A 22,299-nucleotide genomic window follows, 5' to 3' on the forward strand; every position below is an offset into this window, starting at 1 on the left:
AAGATAAAGTGGGAACAGAGCATTTGAAATCCTATACCATCTTAAAATACAATGACAGAATTAACGCTCCTTGGGGAGAATCACAGGTAGCCTCAGATAACCTCACACTGTCATGCTGGAAGGAAAAACAAATTCTACACCAGCCTGAGATGGAGAGAGCCTTTGCTTGTCCTGGAATCCAGAGCTAATGGAGTGAGCAGAGCCACTTCCTGCTGTGCATGTGTCTCTGTTGGAAGTAGATTCTTAGCTCATCGGGTCAAAACAAATAGGGAAATGTTCCATCCATCTCCAAAGACACCTCTTTCACCAAAAAAGCAATTTATTTTTTTTTTTTTTCAGTTTGCATTTGCAGTCTATAACTGCAGGTTGGGAGTCCGTGAAATAGCTGTGGTTAGGAGCAAGCTGTTGGCATACAGTGGTTACAGAAGATCACGTCCGTGTGTCGCAGTCCTGCCAATTTCTGCTGTGCTGTTGCCTTTATAGAAGTTACTTCCGCTGTACCAGAATAACTATTTTCCATCCTTTCCCTTTGGGAATAAGTGTTCTGTGGCTGCCTTTACCTTGTCCTGAACAGCCAGCAGTTGCTTTGTGCATGTGTGTGTGTGTGTGTGTGTGTGCCCTGACAGGACAGTGGGAGCTGGGGGTTACAGATCTGCTGCTTTGCAGAACGGAATGTTTTAGGAACCACATCGCTTGGCGACGCCGGCAGCTGGTGCTGCAGACTGTGAGGTCTTGGCACACCCAGCAGCTCTTACTCTTGCATGCAAAGTACAGATGAGATTTTATTGAAAATATTCTATGAAGTGAATATTCTATCAGGGTAGATATTCTATGCTATAACAATCCAGTGACCTAATAGCAAAAGGCAAAAAAGGCTTATCCGTGCTCAGAGGGGTTCCCTGACTTATCTCTGCCTAGATTAACATCCTGATAGCTAGTGAGTTCCCTGAGGCCCTGCTTTGCTTGCATGGTCTCCAGCATCGTCAGGCCCATGGAAACTTCCAAAACTTTAGTCAAGAGTGGCACTTACTCAGCTCTCTCATCTTTCAGTAGTAGTTGAGTCATGAAAGCCAAGTAAATAAAACTTTAATGTAGGCAAACGCCAACCACAAAAGTTAATTTCTGGGAGAACAGCTGGCTCAACACCAGTGAATCAAAGTGAACGTGCAGGCTTGCTCTTCAGTAAAATCACCATTTCAGTTCCGTATGCCTCGCAGTAATTGCTGAATGATATTCAAGTTAAACTGGCATCTTGACATGGTAAAGTCATGGAACCAAAGCTTTTCTCTCTTCAGGTTAGTAAGACAGCATAGCTGCTCACCTAGCTGGGGGGAAGTCTGCCTTTGCATGGGGTAGTTCCTAGCCTGCACAGCTGCACATCTAGCATATTTTATGAAGCAGTCTTTCACTACAGTACAGATTTAATAACAGTATGGCAGTGTGGTGCTCTCCTGTCTGGTAAGACTTTATTTTCTTACAGAACAGGCTGCAAATTTTTTTGTTGGCTTATGGAAACTAGACGTGCTTGTGAGACTGGATGTGTTTATAGAAATTAACCCAGTACTCTGTGATGCTTTGTCCCAGTCGTTCTCCCATTGATGTTCATGCTGTACATTTTGCATATAAGGTAGGGCTGCACAACCTCTGCAACCTGCAGCGTGGATTTTCTGAAATTCTATGGCAGTTTCCAGTATGTGTCAGTGGCAGAGTCATCTGCAGTCATCGGGCTCATAATCGTTCAGTTTCATCAGATACGTTTGTCATTGTGGCAGTCAACCTGGCCAAGTCGGCTCACGTTGGCACTGTGTTCTAACACAGTTTGTTGTCATTTCAATTCATTTTTTTGTTATTATTAGCAGCTTTTCATTTGTAGGATTCTGAGTAAGTTCACTCTGTGCTGCATGTGAATAGTTTTTGCTGAACTTAAACTGCTTATACCTACAGTCCTTTGAGAATAGGAAACTAGTGGGATCGGGACGGGTTACGTAAAAAGGCTTTGACAGCAAAGCCAGAAATGCGTTGCCTCTGCACGGCATTTTCCTAACTCCAGGTTTTCACACGGGAAATGAGTTCAGCCTGAAGTTAAGCAAAAGTCTGCAGTGACACACAGGAACTGCACATGACGACTGTAATGTGGTTAATAATGGGAGTTCCCGGGTAACTCCCATGAGCTTTAGTGGGAGAGCAGATCCCGGTGATGCTGGGAAGGGATAACTGGAATAGGTGTTGCTGTTTCATTAAGTGCACGCAGGGCCGATATTAAGGCTAGGCAAAGTAGGTGGTTGGCAACTCCAGCAGAAAAGCAAATTAGAAATGTTCCTTATTATAATTGGCAGGAGTGATTTTTATTGTATTGTTAAGAAAATTAATATGGAGGAGAAGCAGGATGAGAAAAGTAATTCCTGGTTTATCTTAGGTTAGAGGCCAAGAGGACAGCACACACGTTACACCAAACTGCTCTGCTTTTTTTTTTTATAAGGGCTGAACTGTTTGGGGAGAAAGACAGAGAAGTCTTTGCCCACTTAAAGCTCTCCAGATGGAAACTTTTAGAAGTTTGTTGTTGTTTCTAGCTTTTGGTGCATGTTAGAAACCCTGTGAGTGCTTTGGTAACAGAAGCACGCATGGGGGGCAGCAGCTGGGGCAAGCAGGATGGCTGCTCCCCCTTCAATGGATGCCTGCCTTCATTTGTAACGAGACAGAAGTGGAGATGGGACTGCAGGGTCAAGGCCAAGCAGCAGGTTAATTTGACGAATGCTCCTGTTCACCGAACTGAAAATTATGTAAAGCCTTTTATTAATTTATGTAACCCTCAGCATTCGCCTCTAGAGAGCTCACATCAGCGCTGCAGGACAGGCAGCCCTGGCAGGATGGGTGCCCTTCACCTGGGTGCTGCCGGCCGGCACGTGGAGCCTGGCTCTGCAGGAGCAGTGGGGCCATTGCTATTGCTTGTAGGCACGCCTAGCACTGAGCTCCTTGGGAAGAGATCAAAGGGTGGCCCATTCCATGCACAGACTGCAACGCGGCGAGTTTTCCTCTGTTACAGCAATCTCAGCAATGAATGACAGTAGAGAAAATTGTTGAAGACTTCTGTAACACTTCTCTCAGCTTCCGGATACAAATTAGAAGCACCATGTATTTTTCTTCCCCTCCGTGGAGTTTTGAGTTTCCTTCATCTGTGAAAGGTAATGACAAGTCCCTTACATAACAGCCTCTCCATGGAGACTTCGGTCCGCTGGTTTAATTAGGGATCTTCTTGAAAGTTAGATTACATGACAAACTGCCCACATGCACTTGTGGGTATTTTCAGGAAGGGAAATTACCTGAGGTCGATAACTTCAGCTTAAGGCAGTTTTAGTGCTGCCCCAAAGCAGTGTGATGCAGAGCTGCCGATTGGAAGCACAGTGGTGCCTTTCCTCACCCCTTCATCCACATGGCTTCCCAAGGTGGGCTGCAAACGCAAAGTGAACGGAGTCAGTACTCAAGGAAAAAGTGATTATTTTTCAGGAAAGAAGTGGGGTTATGTGGCTCTGTTGCAGAATTAGTAGCAGCTGGCTTCTCAATCCTCTGGTTTCATAGGAAATACGGTTTTGGTGAAATGGTGGACTGACACGGCTCTCTGGCCTCCAGCTCTGTCTTGCACTTTAATACATGTGCTTCAGCTTGATTGACTTTACTCCTCATGTACTGCTACCAGCAAGAAAGCTCCTGCAAAATGGATTGTGGTTTCCATTGTTAAATTTGGTACCTCACTGTCCAACAAGGGTTGATGGTTATTGAGCAATTGCCTGTTTGAATGAAAAGCAATTGAATCCGGATTGCCCAATTCCTACTTGTATTGCTGGTCATAGGAAAGAAGCAGATACCAAGTGAACCAAGCTGCTGCGTAGGCTCAGGGAGAAGACCTCCCCAGCTGGTGTGCATTGTGTTGGTAGTAAGGGAAGGAAGCGCTGAGGAGCACTGAAAACATTCCAGGTGTTGGCCTTGTGCTGAGAACAGCATGTGGACACCATGGAAATCTCACAAGCTGAGTGCAGCTGCTTCTGTTGGTCGCTTATACCTGAGGATAACCCTCCAGAAGCTGCTGCTGGGAGGTGCAAGCTAAAATCTAAATTCTAAAATCAGGAGAAAACTTTGCAAAATAATACAGAAGTGTTACTGATGCAAAACAGAGATGTGGTTACAAAATTGTGTTTTAGATTTGGCAGTTTGGGTTTGTTTTAACCAAATTTATTACTTAATCTCTATAAGGACCTGCTTCAGGCATCACACCGAGCTGTGGGCTGTGGCCGAGAGAGGGAGCTCTCTGAAACAAAGCACGATGCAAATCCAGACCCCATAGTTACCTTCCAAAACAAGGCGTTGCACTTGCACTAGCAATTAAACTAGCGCTGAGGAAATCCACCTCCTGATGCGCTGTTGATTGTCATGGGTGTGAGGAGACTTCAGATTGCAAGCCCTTGGGCACACGGTCTCTTTCACGTGTGTTTTCATGCATTTAGCACAGTGAAAGCTAGGATCTCCGCTACCATTACACCCCACCATGTTGAAAACTAACAAGACCTGCTAAGAATGCACTGAGAGAGGCAAAAGCTGTTAGGGGGCCTTGTCTTACAATGATGATTAATTTTCACTGGGGGCAGCATAATGCCTGGATGAGGCTGAAGGTGGATGAAGTGAGATTGCTGTGACAGCGCTTGGAGTCTTTATATGTCAGTCATGGCTGATACCCCTTGGGGTATGTTGGAGCCACAGAAGTTTTGCATTACTCTGTGCTGGCAGCCTGTCTGGATATCCCAGGGGACCTGTCCTGTGGCTCTCCCTTGGTGTTCAGATGAGGTTCTGGTGCTCCAAGAAGTAGGGATGTAAGTCAGCGATTCTCCCTGTTCTCTCCATGGAATCCAAACCCAACTTTTAAGATGATCCCTAGCAGGATTAAAGTCCTCCACAAGCAGGCAGAGGCAAGCTATTCAGAAAAACAAGGTCATGCTGCCTTTTTTTTTTTTCTTTTTGGTAAGCACAGGAATCAACAAAGAGATGTTATATAACTTCTATTTATATCCCACTTGCTCACTAGCTGCAGGCACACACGAGTAGCTGAGGAGGGAATTTAATGAGCTCTCAGGGCTTGCTCACCTTCCAGAGCTGGTAGGAGCCAGCTTGTTTTTGAAGTGCGTCAGCAAATGAAACTGGTGGTGGGTGGGTGGTTTGGGTAGGTGGACTGACTTGTTGCTATGGTTTTCTTTAATTCCTCTGTCTCTCAAGAAGATCTTACACGTTTTTTTTTTTTTCTTTTGGGGAGTCTGCAGACTTCCTTGTTTCTCACACCTACACACAGCTCGCTGGTTCACCAAGGAAGTGGGATTCGTGCTCCTGCCACACAAGAGCTGTGCACAGATTAGCTGTGTGACCCGCCGGTGCGTGCTCGCACATGCACACAGGAGGAACTCAAATAAGGCTCCGTGCTGAAAGCGGGTCAGGCCCCCAAGTCTCCCACGCTGTGGAAGCCATCTGCTCCCTGTTCAGAGGGATCCGCAGCGGGCGGAAGGCACGGCTCTGCCTGCAGCTCCTGCAGTGTGCCCCGCTCCCCTCTGCTCGCCTGGCGTCACGCTGCTGTCCCCTGGGCTGGCTGTGAGGGCATGCCCTGCCCTTGGCTCTGCTTTGACTCTCCTTGAGAAATGATGGAATTGCATCAAGCTTTTGAATGTTGCAGCAGGAAGACACATAGGGGATAAGGGCTCTTCCTGATATGAGCGATGGAACTCTGCTGCTGCTTTCATTTAATGCTTGTTGGGAAAGATGAAGGCTTGCATAGGCTAGGTTGTGTATGTATGTCCACAGCCACCAAAACCTTTGGGCAATCCCCAGCTGAGAGCGGCAGGGCTGCGTGTGGATGCTTATAGCAGAGGGGGTTGGTCATGCTATGGAGAAAACAGACTGGAAGTCCCCCTTCTGCTTTCATGAGAAAGTTTGTTTCATAGCTTGCAAGGAAAAAAAAAATCCAGTCATTGAGCATTGAGATGTTCCAGCAGATTTTCCTTATGGGTTTATTTCAAACTGTGACGTATGTTCATCATGAAATATTTGGTGGTTCCTTAAGCTACAGAAGGCTGATGATATCCATCAGTCATGTCCCAGAACGGTGGATCTTCAGTGAGCCAGGATGTGGAAGACTTTGGGAAGAGAGGAGCTCAATTGTATTAATAACCGCATGAGATGGGTGAGAAAGAAAAAGTTAGGTTTCAATTCTGTGATGCATCTGGGCAGAACATAAGGAGTTGGCGTTTGTGCTTAATTCCTTGCTTGTGTTAGCAAAGCAGTTCCCCTTCTTCAAATGTGGCTGCTTTGAAGTAGTCCCGCTGTAAGGAATGGGATGGGAGGGGCAAGCAAGTTCTGCAGCCGTGGGGTAGCACAGAAGTTTTGCATTACTCCGTGCTGGCAGCCTGTCTGGATAGCCCAAGCAAGTTAACAGCCCCATAATAATTTCTCTTTAGCGTTGGAATAAAATGTCCTGAACGGAAGCCAGAGAGCTGATCTTCCTCTTCTGTCTGGAGGGACTTTCCTCTTTGAAATATCCCTGACTCGTCAGCTTCATCGGATATTTTCTCTTCACTGACATTAGAGAAGCAGGGAGGGAGATGACAGCGGCTCACGGGGATTCATGTGAGGCGCTTGCTGGGGCTTTGCTTCTCCGTATTTATTCGTAATCAAATGTTTGTTTTCCTGGGGAGTTCTTGGGAACCTGCTCAGATGGGCTGGCGGCGGCTGCGCTCTGTTGGAACAGCTTTGTGAATTGCAGAGGGTGTGGTGCAGAAAATACTGCGGCCTCGCAGAATGACGGCGAGCTCTGTTTGGGCTCTGCAGCCAAACGCTTCCCTAAAATCAGGCCACCCTCCTTCAGGAAGAAGCGCATATCTGAACAGATGTCTCAAATCCAGCACTTGCTAATAGGTTTTGGTTATATTTCACACAACGCCATCATTCAGATTACGTACCGTCCACCCGTAATCACTGAGCCTGGAAGGAAAGCCAAGCTGTCTTGTGCAAAGCAAGCCAGCAACTGTGCCTCTTCCAGACAGCAGAGCAGATAGCTGCGCCTTTGGGCAAATCCAGCTGGCAGGTGCTGGAGAACGGTGTGCTGAGCAGAGGGGTAACACAGGGTAAGCCCTTGGATGGCATGAGCTGGAAGCGGGCTGCTTTCAGCTGGTTCTGATTCTCCATTTAGCAGCACTTTGCCGGGTACAGCTTTGCTCATTGTGAGGTGAATGCACTGTGAGTTGGGTCTGTGTTTGTAAGGCGCTCACAGCCTTGCTCGTGTCACTGCTGTGCCTGTATGCACTGTGTCCCATCCCCATAGTCCTGCTGCCCTGAGCTCCCTGTGCTCAGCTGAATCATCAGATGGCTTAGGTTGGAAGGGACCTCAAAGATCATCCATATCTAAACCTGCCATGGGCTGGCTGCCCTCAGCTCGGGCTGCACAGGGCTCCATCCGTGGCCTCTGGCACATCCAGGGATGGGGCACCACAGCTCTTGGCAGCACTGTCAGAGCCTCACTGCTCTGAGTGAAGAATTTCTTCCTCATATCTAACTGAAATCTACCTTCTTTTAGTTTAAAGCCTTTCCTCCTTGTCCTGTCACTATCAGACCGTGTGAAAAAGTTCTCTTATGAGCCTCCCATCAAGTACTGGAACAGGGAGCTGATCTTCCATTCATCTTTAGGGATTGTGTCTTCTGTGTCAGAAATCATGAATGGGAAAGCACAAGAGGTGAAGTGGTAATCCTAAGAAATGCACCTTTTCTTTACTGCTTTTTTTTTAATGTAATTCTAGAACCAATATTTTCAATGGCTTACAAAAGAGAAAGGACTGCCAAAAAATAACAATCATTGAAAATGTAATGAATTCTGAGTGAAATGGCAGCAAGCAAGATTTGTGGAAATATTTCTTCAGTTTGGCAGAAAAGAAAAAGATGAAGGGGTGAGCATTTAATAGTGTCTATACATGATGTGAAGAGAAGATACCAAGTACCTGGGATGGCCATGGAAAGAACATAGACTTAAAAGATAATAATTTAAAAAAACAGACAAAATAATGGCTGGAAATTGACATGAAAGTAGCTTAATCACACATTTCTAACAGTTGCTAACCACTACAGAGAGATATTTCATCACCTCTAACGCCTTCTCAAGACAGGATGCTTTTCTTGAATAGCTGCATTGTTTGAACTCCACTTGAGTCCCTCTTAGTGAGCAAGACCTAAGGGGGCTGATGGTGCTCGGGGGTGGGCTGGGCTGTAGCTAATAAATACTCTGACATTTAAACTTCACCTTTAATTTCTCAAATCGGTCACTTGTCTCTCAGCTTTGCTCCTGCAAAATGTTTTGCATAAATTGGTGAAAAAGAAAAGTCATAACACAGAAAACGATTGCTGGTGTTGGTATTTACTTACTGTCTCTTTTTTAGCTCCAAGGCAGCATGCTGGAGTTGTGCAAGGGGGTTATTTTACTGCATGAGGGGTTCTGGTTGGATTTCTTCAGGAGCAGAGCTGGGCGATGGGGAGAAGGAAGGACAAGTTGTTGTGCAGGTGCCCTGGTACCCCTCGTGGTGCTGGTTTTACTCCTTCGGTGGCTTAATAGACTGCGTTGGGTGTCACAAGGTGTCTGCTCAGCATGGCAGTGCAGATCTGCCACGCTCATGCAAGACATAGAACTTGCAGACCTTCATGTGGGGAACTTTTCCCTTTGTGTTTCTGTGCAGTTGAACAAAGTTCTTTCCATTGCCCAAACGAAAGCTGCGAAGTTATTGCTGGGTGGGTTCATGTAGGTGTCTGTGCTTTAAAAATGTACCCTCACCTACTCTGACCTAACGTTGTGTGAGAAGCTGTGTGCTTCATGTGAGCGCTTTGGAGTTTTTCCTCCTTTGTCTCTAGTTAATTGCAGCCACATTATCTGTTTTCTGGTTGCTGTGCTGCGGGGTTGCATTGCGTTTCATTGAGGTGCATTACTTGGAAAGCTGCGTTTGCTGAATCCAGCACTCAGAAAACAAACCTCATGCTCCTCTCTATGTCATGCGATGTCTTGTGTTTAACGGCAACAACCGGTAGCAAAACAAAATGTAGTCTCATTCTGCACGGCGTCGGAGCTCAGTAAGAGCAGAGGACTGGTCCACTGCCAGCTCCTCGGCTACAGGCCGTGCTCGTACCTCTGCTCCTTTCAGGGCCTCGGGTGCCTCGTGCTGGGACAGCCCGCTATGGCTGTGGCAGGGGCACGCTGCCCTGCCCTGTGCCAGGGCTGCCTCCAGGAAGTCACGCTTGGCTGTAGCGTTGCACTCGTCTCTCAGCAGGCCCCCAAAGTTCTGTCCTTCTGAAATATGTATGAGCAGAGGTTGCTGGTCTTTATCCTTGCCCGTGGCAGAGGGTTGGAGCTAGATGATCTTAAAGGTATCCTTCAACCCAAACTGTTCTGAGATTCATGTTCCCAACTTCTGTTCTAGTACACCAGCCAGCCTTGTGGTTCAGTGACTCTGCAAGCCAGGATCCTGGCGTGCGATTAGGTAGAATGGCTGCTCTATTTCTGGTTTTAAAAAGGAGATTTTCTCAGTTTTTGGTTTGAGGCTGTGTCAGGAAATAAAGTTTAGGATTTCTACCTTAATTATCATCACCAGTTACCTGTTGGAACACAATTTCCAGGATCATACTACTTAAAGTAGGGTATCTTTGGTAGCTGGCATGTGGTTGATACGTATGTGTGAACTGACCTAAACTGAAACAGTCGTGTTGTGACAGCCGTCAAATGCACGCACAGCACGCACAAGAATGCTTTACTGGAAATGTTTGTTTCATTTGTTTTTTCTCTGAAGTGCAGTGGAAAGTCAGTTAAGAAGCTTGAAAAGATGACAAAAATCAAACCTGTCAGCAAGTCACGGCACTTGCGTGCAAGGTGGTTCTTCAGCGTGGTTCTTTAGAAAAAGGCTTTTGTTCACTATGGGTTCATCACAGGGAAAATCCTCCTCTATGGGCTCCTCAGTTGTGCCACCAGCTGACACGGTCACCGGCTCCAACTGCAAACAGTGCTGTTTTTCATAAAGCAGTGACTTTTCCTGGAGCCAATGGTTTATGCTGCTCTGTCTGTCTTATGATTGATATGTTTGTTGTTAATTACCATGAGAGTAAAATTTGCAAGATGCAGCTGATACCAGCTGGGTTTGGTCACTGGCCAGCAGCTCAGGGAAATCATGCTAAGGCCTCGCGTGGCTGCGGCTGATGCTTGGCAGCATTCTGTTTGCTGAGCCTGGCCAGGTCAAAGAACCAATTTAGAGTAAGTATGCGATCTGGATAAGTAACTTATCGTTCAATGGATGCTTTTATTTGGTTACATTTATAGAGACAACATTAAAGTTATTGATAGAAAATATTAGATTACAGAATAATTCTGCAAATACTAAATGATTTGGGCTCACCAAGTCATCCTGGTCAGGTCAGAAGGCCTGGGATGGTTTCTGTGCTGTTGCTAAGCTCATTGCAATGCCTGTTGGCACAATGTGTCTCTTCAGTGTTGCCTGGTAGTGAAAGGAGCTTGTCCCTTGTGACAGGTTGGCTGAAACCTTGGTCACTTCCCAGGACAGTCTTCTGGACCTGAGGCATTTTCTCTCATCTTCATGTTTGAAATCTCCACATTTCTTCCTTCCATGATTCTTAGATGTCCTTGTGGCCGTCACATACATAAATAACACCGCATGTCCTCAAACATCTCCTTTTCTTTCCTTTTTTTCCTTGACGTTACTCATTTGTGGATAGTGACAGGGCCAAACGTTGGTGGCTCCCTCTTGCTTCTGACAGCTCCATGTGCAGATGTGCTGCTCCTTGTGCCCTCTGTGTTAATCACTAAGATAAGAACACGCTCCTAAGCTTACCTGAGGGGCTTTGGGTCACCAGAAGCATTGCAGAGATGGGAGGGATGTCTCACGTGAGTATTGACCAACTTCCTTAAATAGCAGCACTTCTCTATAATGAAAGCAGCGACTTTGTAGCGTTTCAAAGTCATGAAGCGTTGTCCTGGGAGCGATCAAAGGCAGCGGACAAGGCTCTGTGTATTCTGCTTCTCAGACAAGCAGGCAGGATATATTGCTATTCCCGTTCTCAATTTGTTTTTTCAATAAATCAGGTTTCATTCCTATTCATCATGTAAAGCTGTTGGGTTGTGAGCCGCTGCAGAATGCTAACTAATTTCATAATACTCTGCATAAGGTGACCCACTTACAAGTTCATCCTTCAGTCGTGTTTAAGCTCTGGTACTGATTTATGTAACAGCATATTGGTTTCATCAAGGATTGTCTGACCGCTCCCCATGTTGGCTCCTCTTTGTCCTGGACGTGATTTGTATTCTCCTCAACTTCAGATCAACTTTCTGTCCCTAAGTGTACATGGACAGAAGAACATTACAGAACCTTTCCAAAACTGGTCAGTGCTCTGAGCTTCTCTGTCACTTAGAGGTGTACTGGAATAGGAACTAAAAGGAGTTTAAACAAGTGTGCAGACAGGGCAATGGAAACTGAGCACAAAATATCCCTTGTTCCATGTTTGTACATCTTCAGACAGAATGAAGATCAACTATTGCATATTATGAGCCTTCGGTATCTGGAGAGGAAGGCAGAATGGTTTTCCTCTACACATTTCATAGTGTTTCTTTTCTGAACTGAGAATCAAATTACAAATAACTCCTTTGTCCTTACCTTGATTTGTTTTATTTACTTTAATTCCACATTTGAGGGAGAATTCTGCTGCCTGAACGTGTGAGGGCTAGCACAACATACTGCACCTCTTTAAAATTACATTTGGAAACCATTGACAAGGGAGCTGCTGAAGTTGAGACACTTTGGCTTCTATAACAATAAGATCCGAGTCTCCGTTTTTGTAGGTTTCAGATTGCTGAAAACTAATTAACTTTCTGGTCCTTCAGGATGTCACACATTGCAAAAAGGTGAAATAATCTGCATTCATACCTTTGTAAGAAGATATATATCCTGTTCCACTTTCTCTTGTAGCATTCGTTCTTCTGCCGACTCACAGAAGACAAGAAATCCGAAAAGTTCTTTAAGGTTTTTTATGATCGCATGAAAGTAGCACAGCAAGAAATCAAGGCTACCGTCACAGTCAACACGAGTGACTTAGGAAACAAAAAGAAAGATGAAGACTCAGACAGAGATGTTCCCAACAGAAAAAGAGGTAATCTCCAGTTGTGCCCTTTCTAAAGCGTCAAGGGAGAGGAAAATGCTTTTTTGAACTCATTTGACTGATGCAATAATGCTCTGATCTCTGATCCCACAGAACAGAGTTCAGAGATCAGTGGTGCCCTGCCATGGGATTTCAAGAGCTCCATCCCCCTCTTCATCCATTTGTGAGATTGTGCTATTGAAATGATGAAAGGTGTTTTTGAGATGAGACTCTGCCACCTTGTCCATCGTGACAAGCTGCCCAAATGTGATTCGTAGCAATGACCATGGGCTGTGGGTTGTGGTCAGTGCCTTCTCTAACAATGAGTGGAGAAATGCTAATTATCTTCTAGAGCAAGTCCTTTTATTATAACTCCTGCTAGTGTTAGATGTGTGTTCCCTAACCAATTAATATCAGTATTTGTAATTTTAATGTCATCTGCATAAAAGGTGGGAAGGGGGTGATGTGATACCCTGGCATCACACTAAACATACTTACTGGAAAGGACTGGTGACAAATAGCTCACCTGTATGTGGAACTTCCCTGGGAGGTGTGCAACTGGATATTTGGTCCTTTTTATTCGATTTGCCTGAGGAAGATCTGTTCTTGTGTATTTTAGTGAGGGAGCCTATGACCCAGATTACTGAAGAAGTCCGGGATCAGTTACTGGAGGCCTCTGCAGCTACAAGAAAGGCGTACAGCACCTACCGGAGGGAAGCTGACTCTGATGACCATTATTCAGCAGCAGAAGGAGCACAGTCAGCAGCCGACAAGAGCAAAGATGACCTGGAGATGAGTGCTGTGATCACCATAATGCAACCCATCCTTCGCTTCTTGCAGCTGCTTTGTGAGAACCACAATCGGGATTTGCAGGTCAGTGTGATTGCTGAGCAGCTGCGCCCAGACCGCCTCGCGCGGTCGCTGCAGAGAGGCAATGGACACAGACTGGAAAAGTCCATTTAAACAGCAAGAATGCTATCACTGCCAGGGTGATGGAAGCATGGAACGAGCCACCCTTGGGAGTTTGTGGCATCTCTGTTTATGGAGATGCTAAAAACCCAACTGGTGGCAGCCGTGGGAAGCCTGCTGTCTGTGCCACCCCCAGTGGTGTGTGATGCTCTGATATGTTTGTACAGTTCTGAGTGGTGAGCCCTGTCTCATCTACACATACCTCCACAGGAGATAAGATTTTTGCTTGCAAATGGACTGTAATTAACGTGATTTTTGTTCAGCATAGTAACTGCTGCTGCTGGATTAGAAGTGAAGTAAGGAGACACAGTACAATGCGCTAAATGCCCTCATAAAGGAGGAATAATTGCCTTGATTGCATATTGTTGTACTGTGTGCCAGAACTGTAAAGACCCTGTGTGAGTGCTTTTTAGACCTGCCAAATCACTTCCGCTGAACTCTAATGCCCTGCTGCTGGCAATACTTGGAATCAAAGCTGTATGTTAATATTTCTGTGCTACCAACGTGTAATTCTTCTCACATTTTTTAGGTGCTGAGGTTACCTACATCAGGCTTTCTCCTAATTTTTCAACTATTTGATCTTTGTTTTGTCAAACAGTTCTCATGCCGTTAGCAACGTTGGAGACAAGTAGGATGGTAGTTTCACATGGCAGTATTCCAAACCACATGTACAGGATCCTTTCTTGCTGCTGGCTTTTGGCTAGGCACCGAAAGCTATAAGAACAAAATTGAACTCAAGCCACTGTGAAAACTTGGCCTGAGCTGTTCACCATCCCAAACAATTCAATTCCCCAAGCAGCAGATACTGTCATTCTGCTCTAGGAAAGAAAGGGTAAAGTAAAGGTAAAGGGAACCGTCTCTCAAAAATAATTCTATTTCTACTTGCCTACCTTGATCCTTGCCTTTCTCCTTTGGTACTGAAGTGGAGATAGGAGCGTATCAAAAGCTTCAAAATCTGTCTGCAGCTAATAGTCAATATCTGAACTCATTGTCAATATTACCAATGTGTTCACAACCTAAAGGGATAAATAAGACTTGTTATTTATTCTAGGAACTGAGGCTTGCTAAGATTGCATAAGTTCAAATTTGTGTAATTTGTACTCCTTTCTATTAGTGCAGTGACAGGTTGGTCCAACCAAGCATTTTACAAGCCATTAGCAATTGTAAGTAGTCTGATATTTTGCAAAAAAGGAAAAGGCTTTTACTGTGAGCTTAGAAGGGTTCCATGCTGCGTGTGTTGCTTTTCTTGAGAACAATCAGTCAATCTCAATTCTTGAGAACTATTGCTGATAGGTGGATGGTTGGACTGGATGATCTCATAGGTCTTTTCTAACCTTAGTGGTTCTATGATTCTACCTTCCTCCAGCTTGCAATGCCTTCAGGTGAATGGAAAGTCTGGGACAAAGCAAGTGGATGCTGCAGTACATTGTGTTACCCTCTTCAGGCTGAATGCATTGAATGTTGCCACAGAGGGCATCCAATAGCTGTTCCTCTGCACGCAGATACTTGGGGTTCTTATTACGCTTACATTAGGTGTGACCTTTTGATTCTGCATGAGCTCAACCTTGAAAGCAAAGTGTAATAGCTGTGGATGGCTGCAGCCATTTGTTTGCTGCAGGCTGCAGCTGTTTGTTTGGCTTAGTGACAGCCACGGCAGTTTCTGTAGGAGGTCTTTCCTTTACTGTCTCTTTTCTGAATGGAGACATCCCTGTGCACTACAGAATTAGTCATATGAACTGAAGCTGGTGATGGAGTGAAGCATGTAGGGATGGAAATTGCAGAAAGCGAGGAGGGAAGGGAAGTGGGATTCCCAGCAGGAAGAATCTGAACGTGTGTGAGTTTGTCACCAGCCTTTCCCTGCAGCCACATTTAGAGATGCTGCTTCAGTGCTGCACTTATTTTTTCCATCAAGATCGAGTGTTTATTGTTCTGATTCTTTTTCTATCAGGTGAATAATTTCTGTGAAATAAAATAACAATATTGTAATAATGTGCTGACCAGCCATGCTCAGATTAAAGCTCTATAGGCTACGTGCTGCCCTTGTGCAAAAAAAAAGCAGGAATTGATGCAACTTTCGTTGCTGTTTCTTACTGCTTCTTTGATTCCTAATTACTGAAGACACAGCACAGGTAATAAAGAAAAGTAGGGCTTTGCATGCTGCAGGATAGTGATCCCACTTGGCCGGCAGAGCAGTACTGCAGAATGCAGAGGATGAGCAGGGTTAGCTTGTCATGTAGGCAGGAAGCATATCTGAGAATTAGCTTAAGGTCAATGCAGACTGTAGTGTTCAGAAAAAAATGCCTTGCCTTGCCTGATTGCTAGGAAAACAGAAATCTGATCATTGCAAAATCTCTTTACTGAGACTCGCCTCTTAGCTGTCTTCTTTTTTGCAAAGTTTTTTTTCCAGTCAGGGATCAGATTTCTTCTAAAACAAAGACTGTTCAATGACAACATTTGGGCTTCTGGGGGAGTTACCCATGTAGATGGTAGAGCTTTTCCTTCCAAGGATTCTGTGCCTGTCCATGCCTGAACGCACTGAGCTGGTATTCTTCAAGCAGCCAATTTCATTTTAAGTCTGTATGTTTTCTCCAAAGGATATTCAGCTTCAGGCTGTGTACTGGGAAGCAAAGTCTGAGGCATTAAGCATTGCCTGCAGATGCTGCCTACACAAACGTGGCCATATCTGCTGGTGTATCCTAGAAGTAGGGAAGATTGTGCTCCCTACAAATGGATAGTAGCATGAAGCATCTATCACAGAAAGTTATTCACAGAAGCAGGACTTAAGGCTGCCTTTGAGTCTACTTCATCCCATTGGAAAGCGTTCGTCAGCTGAGTACTGAGGATGCTTGAAGTCAGGCTGTAAGTTTGCTCTTTTCCTCTTTTCTCCCTAAGATCTCATAAGCTGTTTATTTCTCGCGTGTTCCAGCTGAATCTGCAACTCCATTGCTCTTTATTGTGAACACAGAGGGTCTGAACTCAGGTTCACAGAATCACAGAATCACCTGGGTTGGAAGGGACCTCAAGGATCATGTAGTTCCAACCCCCCTGCCTAGCAGGGCCACCAAACACACACAGTCACATCAGGTTGCCCAGGACCCCGTCCAACCTGGCCTTGAACACGTCCAAGGACGGGGCATCCACAACCTCCCTGGGCAGCCCATTCCAGGGCCCAACCACTCTCATTAGGTTCATTACCATCAATCTCGTTGGGATTGCATTTTCAATATTGAAGACTTGTGTTCCCTCATCCCAGCCCGAAGGCTGATCTGGGTGATAGAAAAGGAAGAGCTCAGACTATTGGCGGGGATTCCCTTGGGCAGTTTCTCCCAGTTCTGGCAGTTCTTGTTTTCTGCAATACCTTCACCTTGTTTAGCCATCTAACACTGTCCTCTTGCTTCTTTCCTTTGTTTTTATTGACTTTGAATTAACATGTCAAGGCTGGTACAAGCATAGCTATTATGAGAATAAATTTATACCACAGAGAAAGTTGCTTTGCTCTGTTGCTTTCACTATTACCCATTATTTTTGCTTTTTCTTCTGGAGGGAAGGGAAAAGCTCTAATTTCTGTAGCATCAACCTTTCTACGCTCTGACAAGTTAATCAAAAGGCAGGTTGTTAAATGAGCAACTGGTTGAAATGTGCTGAATCACTGTCACCTTTAGTCTGCATTCATAGACAGCATTTTCCTCTCTTAGCTTAGCCTTCAATTGAATCTGGCAATTTCTCAGTCTGTTTGCCTTAGACTTATTAGTCTGACGCAAGCACTGGAGGCAATCAGTTGACAGCACTCAGCTGCGGGCTTGTGGAGAAGACCTTATCATTCCAGAGTCCCATGCATTTTGTTCATCAGCTTTTTTTTCCCCCACCTTTACAGTGTTTTGTGACCTGCCTGCAAGGAGCCAGGTGGGCCATCTCCCATTGACACTGCCAGGCAGGGAGGTGCTGGTGTCTGTTTGGTTATCCAGAGCATTGCTGGGAACTGACTGACAGAAACCCGAGTCCTTGGGAAATTGTTTCTCATTAATTGTCCCTCTTTGGGCTGTTTTATTCTTTTTATTTCCCATTTGGAATACAAAAGAGAGGAAACACGTTTAATCCATGCTGATAACTGTGGTATTTCATTAAACGCACTGTTCCTAATCAGCAACTTCAAGCAGGGATTACAATAATTACGTGGGAAGAAATGCAACTGAGAGAATTACACGGAAGGACACTTCCCTTCAAGTCATGCAGTCGGTGCCTCCTCACCAATTCAGGTGGTGCTGCTGTGAAGCAAAGCCAGGGAATTGTTTTCTCTTGTCTTGGAGAAGGGTCTCAGGAGGAGCCTTCAGTGATCATTAGCAGTGAAATGTAGCAAGCAGGATGGAAGAAAGCTTCCAAGCTTAGAGGAGCTTTCTGATCCGTACTGTATTGCCCATTCTGTGCTGCTTTTAGTTCTCTAATGGATGCGCTCTGTTTATTGCATGCTGTCTTCTATAAAAATGTGAAGCCAATAAGCTGCTCGAGCACATTGCACATGGCAAGCAAGCCCTGGAAGTCTTAAATTGTCTGTCCAGGCTCCCTGTAATGAAGTTCCAGTGAAATTAGAGCAATATACCATGCAATGCAATTGCAGGTTGATTAACTTAATAAAACGTTATGATCCAAACATCAATTTGTATGGTTTATTTCTTTCCTCCTCCCTGCCCCGGCTGTAACATGCTGCAGAATTTCCTTCGCTGCCAGAACAACAAGACCAACTACAACTTGGTGTGTGAAACGCTGCAGTTCCTGGACTGCATCTGTGGAAGCACAACTGGTGGGCTTGGACTTCTTGGTCTGTATATAAATGAGAAAAACGTAGCTCTGATCAACCAGACGCTGGAAAGCTTGACAGAGTACTGCCAGGGGCCCTGCCACGAAAACCAGGTAATGTGTCTGTGAGGTGCACATCCCTGCCTCCCTGCGTTTGCAACATGTGCTCTGCTGGGCTCAGCCCTCAGCCAGCTCTTGTGCTGTCATACAGGGCTGCTCACGTTGCTTGCCCGACAAAAGGGATTTGGTTGTGTTTTACAGCACTTTGTCTCTGTAATACAGGCCACAGAATGGGTGGAATAGCTGTCTTTTAAATAAAACTGTATCTTTGCAGAGCAACTCCGTAACAGAGCAGGACTGCATTTGAAGCTGGCAAGCTGCTGTCAGTTTGTACATTTTAGTCATATGCCATTACGAAAGCAAGGTTACAGGGCAAGCACAAAGGTTGTGGAAAATTGCATTCTTTGATTAGACGTGTCCACAGTTGGTGTTGTTTGGCACATCTGAAATAAAGAAAACTATCCCTAATCTTGGCAAAACACTGTTCTTCCTTAGCTGCTTATTCAGCCTGAGCGCTTTGGCATGTAAGCACTTCGTTTATCAGCTGTGTTGTTTTCTGTGTCCTGGGTTCGGGTGGTTTCAGGAGGACACGCCATGGCTGACTGTAGGAAAAGTGCACAACCAAATGCATTTATCTCATGTTATTCTACTGTCTGGAGTTTTCTGTGCCATTATTCATCATGAGCAGCTTACCAGGCGATGAAAGAGCTAACTCTTCTGTTCTGGCTGGGTCACTGACCTGGGCTGCGTTTTCAGTGTAGACAATTAATGAAGTTTGACTAATTTTATTTGGACAGAACTGTATTGCTACTCATGAGTCCAACGGTATTGACATCATCACAGCATTGATTCTCAATGATATCAACCCTTTGGGAAAGAAGAGGATGGACCTCGTATTAGAACTGAAGGCAAGTGAATATTTTATGTGGTCCTGTTAGCATAAGCAAGATGAAACATAATTTTATTGCTGGAATCATGCTGATGTTTATTATATCCCAATAGTCACAAGTGCTGAAAAGTTACACAGAGCTGAACGCAGTGCCCAGGGATTGTTTGTCATCTTCTAAATGAAAACATGGAGTCACTGTTTTCACACGTGCTGACTGCAGGCAATACTGAGGAGTCCTAAAATAATTACTGATAAAAAATGTAATTCCAATTAAAAATTCTGTTGTTTGTGAGCTTTTTATACGCAGAGGAAGTCAAATTTCTTGTGCTGTACCTAATTGCCTCATACTTCATTACTGCTGTTAAATTGGTTGATGTTTAGTCATCAAGAATTTTTGAGGCTACTCATATTAATGCTGAATGAATATCAGTCCTCGGACTGATTTCAAAGTACATTAGCAGGTTGTCTTCTCACTGCAGTAATCATGGAGTACTCCCAATTCAGCCCATGTCTGAGAAGTATTTCCTTTCTGACTGCTTGTCCTGTCTCACAGTGCACTGTCTGGTTGTCTTCCGTTGCCGCCTCGCACCATTAGTATGGGTAGTGTGGGTTTTTTATTATTCTAAATAAAAAATGCTTTTAGACTCAATTAGCATTATACTTCAAAATTAAATACTTTTATTGGTTTTTATTGTCAATCACGATGGATTTTAATCTTAATTATTCGTATTAAAGTAGTCTGGTGCCTTGTGGTAGTTTCCCATTTCCTTCCTCCTCTTCTTGGCATGAGCAGGTCACAGAGTAATTTTCAGTTAAAAGCAGCAAAGCACGTCTGTGTCTTCAGCCTTGGCTGTCCTTTGATTTAATCAACAGAATCTCCAGTAGTGCTGAGCTGCACCACCGTGGAGCTGAAAGCGTGCAAAAATGCTGCAGTGTTTTTCACACAAAACAAGATACACCAACCTCGAAACCTCAGCCTGTGACAAAACTTGAGTTGTTAATTTGGTGTTCCATGATAAATAGGGTTTGGAAAGTAAAAGGAAAAAGAAGAGGCATCCGAAGCGATTCTGGGCAGCATGTGTGGAAGCTGGGGCTGGGTGTGCTCTGCTTTCGGCTCCTGTGATGACTGATGTTGTTCTTCCTTCCCTTCAGAACAATGCTTCAAAGTTGCTCTTGGCCATCATGGAGAGCAGGCACGACAGTGAGAACGCAGAAAGGATCCTTTACAACATGAGGCCCAAAGAGCTGGTGAGTCCCTGGGCACTCTGCATTCCCTTGGAGCGAGCCAGCAGGTGCCGTCGTGGCTCTGGGTGACCCCATCAGCCCCAGCACTGTGTGAGAGGACACTGACAGCCCACATCCTGATGAGGGTTGGATTGAATGAGTGCCGTGTTTGCTGGCAACGGCCCTGGCTAGTTCTCAGAAAGCAGGAGCTTTACCTGGTTCTGAATGCTAGAGCCAGCTGCTTCACTGCTTCTTAAGGAGGAGATCCTCATCCTATACTTCAGAGCCTGTGTAAGGAAACCATTGGCACAAAAGACAAATTTATTCTGTCCTAAAAGCTGTTTGTTAACCAGCCCACAACACTGCTAGAGTTTAACGTGTTAATTGATGAAAACACAAACAGGAGATTCACAGCACAGCTGAAGCACTGACAGATTGTCTCAGTGTGTTGAGCTGTGGTGTGGCCAAAGATCAGAAGGTGGTGAAGGTGGTGTGGTGTGCCATGAGTGTGGCCAAAAACACATTCATTGGAGGGAAACATCAAGTCTGGTATCTTGTGTTGATGAGCTGGGCTGAAGGTGCTGAGTTGAGGTTTCCTGTTTTACCCTGGGTGCTGAGAAGCCCTCTGACCTTCCTCTTGGAATGGTACATGTTCAGATGCCTTCTGCTTCTGTAAGAGTACTCTATGTGTGCTGGCCTTAGTGCCCTTCAAACTGAATTGTCTCTTTCCAGGTGGAAGTGATAAAGAAGGCATATCTACAGGGTGAAGTAGAATTTGAGGATGGAGAGAATGGAGAAGATCTTGCAGCATCTCCCAGGAACGTGGGACACAACATTTATATATTAGCTCATCAGGTAGGATTTCACCTACGGTTTCTGTGAGCACTAATTATCACAAACTGCAAATACCAGGCAGCCTGTTTTTCGCTTTTTAAAGCCATTGTTTTAATGGTACATCTCTCAGAGACAAACTCACTGCAAGTTCTCTTTTTATAGCACAATCTTAGCTTTAAAAAAAATCAGAAAGTTCTGCAATAAAAATATGAAAAAAAAAATGGAGTTTTGTAATTGGAAGCGGGCAGATTCATGACTGAGTTTCTGAAGCCTCATAATGAAAGTTCTTAGCAGTTTAAGGGAGTAAGGCTGGTATTTTTCAGCTTTATCAGAGGTTATTTCTACACCTAAAGAAATTCTTCTTGTGGGTCATTTAAACCCCGAGGAGAAATCTCAGTCTGCTTTTATTGTTCATGCCACATTCTCTCTCCCATCACTTATGTTGGAGCCAGCCAGTTCCAGTGCACTGCTGTGTGTTTGAAAGGTCAAAGGGAAAAAGTAATCTGGGTCTATTTATACATTGATGCTACGTAGATCCCTCCATTAGAGACTCCATGTTCCTTTTACATCTGAGAAGGAAATTTGTCATCATGCTGTAAAATGAAAGTAGAGCATCTAGAAACTTTTTTTTGTTGTTGAAGCACTGCTCTGTGAATCTGCTTTTCAGTTGCTGCAAGCGTTCTCCTCCATCCCTGCTTCAGTGCTGGATCAATCAGCACACCTTTGAATTAGGGTGGGTGTAGGACAGACTGAATGTTCAGGAACTTTCCCCAGTCAGGTGAAGGGTGGGAGAGAATGGGTGAAAGAGGAATACAACATAGATATTAAAAATATATATATTTGAATCATTATGACTTGCACCCAAAATAGAGCTGCAGGGTGTCTGGTTGGAACAGAACAAGCCTTCTGTCAACTCTGCCCTTTCTTAGCAGCTGACTGCATACTATTTCTTTTTTTATGCCAAAAATCAGAAATTTAATATCATAGAGAGACATCTGGTGTTTCCCACTCCCTTTGCATTCCTTTATTTTAGTTGGCTCGTCACAACAAAGAGCTGCAGAACATGCTGAAGCCAGGAGGTCAGATTGAGGGAGACGAGGCTCTGGAGTTCTATGCCAAGCACACGGCACAGATTGAGGTAAGAGGGAAAATGGAGACTGCTGGGAGAGTCCTGGGGATGTGATCTTCTGTGGGAAGACCAGTTGGAGAGGAAAATCCGTGTAATTGAACGACGGTGACATTGCACGCGGTATTTTGATGGCACTCGCTACCTGTGTGGACTGTCATCTTTGACATGAGAATATATATTTATTTTTTCTATT

General features: G+C 44.8%; 1 protein-coding gene across 1 annotated transcript in view; it reads left to right on the top strand.

The window, feature by feature from the left end:
- ITPR1 (inositol 1,4,5-trisphosphate receptor type 1) overlaps nt 1-22,299 on the top strand; it is a 145,651-nt gene that overhangs the window by 90,727 nt on the left and 32,625 nt on the right. Inside the window, exons 44-50 of the mRNA XM_052678430.1 lie at nt 12,039-12,219; nt 12,827-13,080; nt 17,884-18,084; nt 18,828-18,938; nt 20,072-20,167; nt 20,876-20,998; nt 22,011-22,115. Coding sequence (XP_052534390.1) covers nt 12,039-12,219; nt 12,827-13,080; nt 17,884-18,084; nt 18,828-18,938; nt 20,072-20,167; nt 20,876-20,998; nt 22,011-22,115 — 1,071 coding nt within the window. The remainder of the gene's footprint in view (nt 1-12,038; nt 12,220-12,826; nt 13,081-17,883; nt 18,085-18,827; nt 18,939-20,071; nt 20,168-20,875; nt 20,999-22,010; nt 22,116-22,299) is intronic.

This window comes from Tympanuchus pallidicinctus, unplaced genomic scaffold, assembly GCF_026119805.1.
Source record: "Tympanuchus pallidicinctus isolate F22 unplaced genomic scaffold, pur_lepc_1.0 scaffold17, whole genome shotgun sequence".
In the NCBI taxonomy this organism is placed as follows: domain Eukaryota; kingdom Metazoa; phylum Chordata; class Aves; order Galliformes; family Phasianidae; genus Tympanuchus; species Tympanuchus pallidicinctus.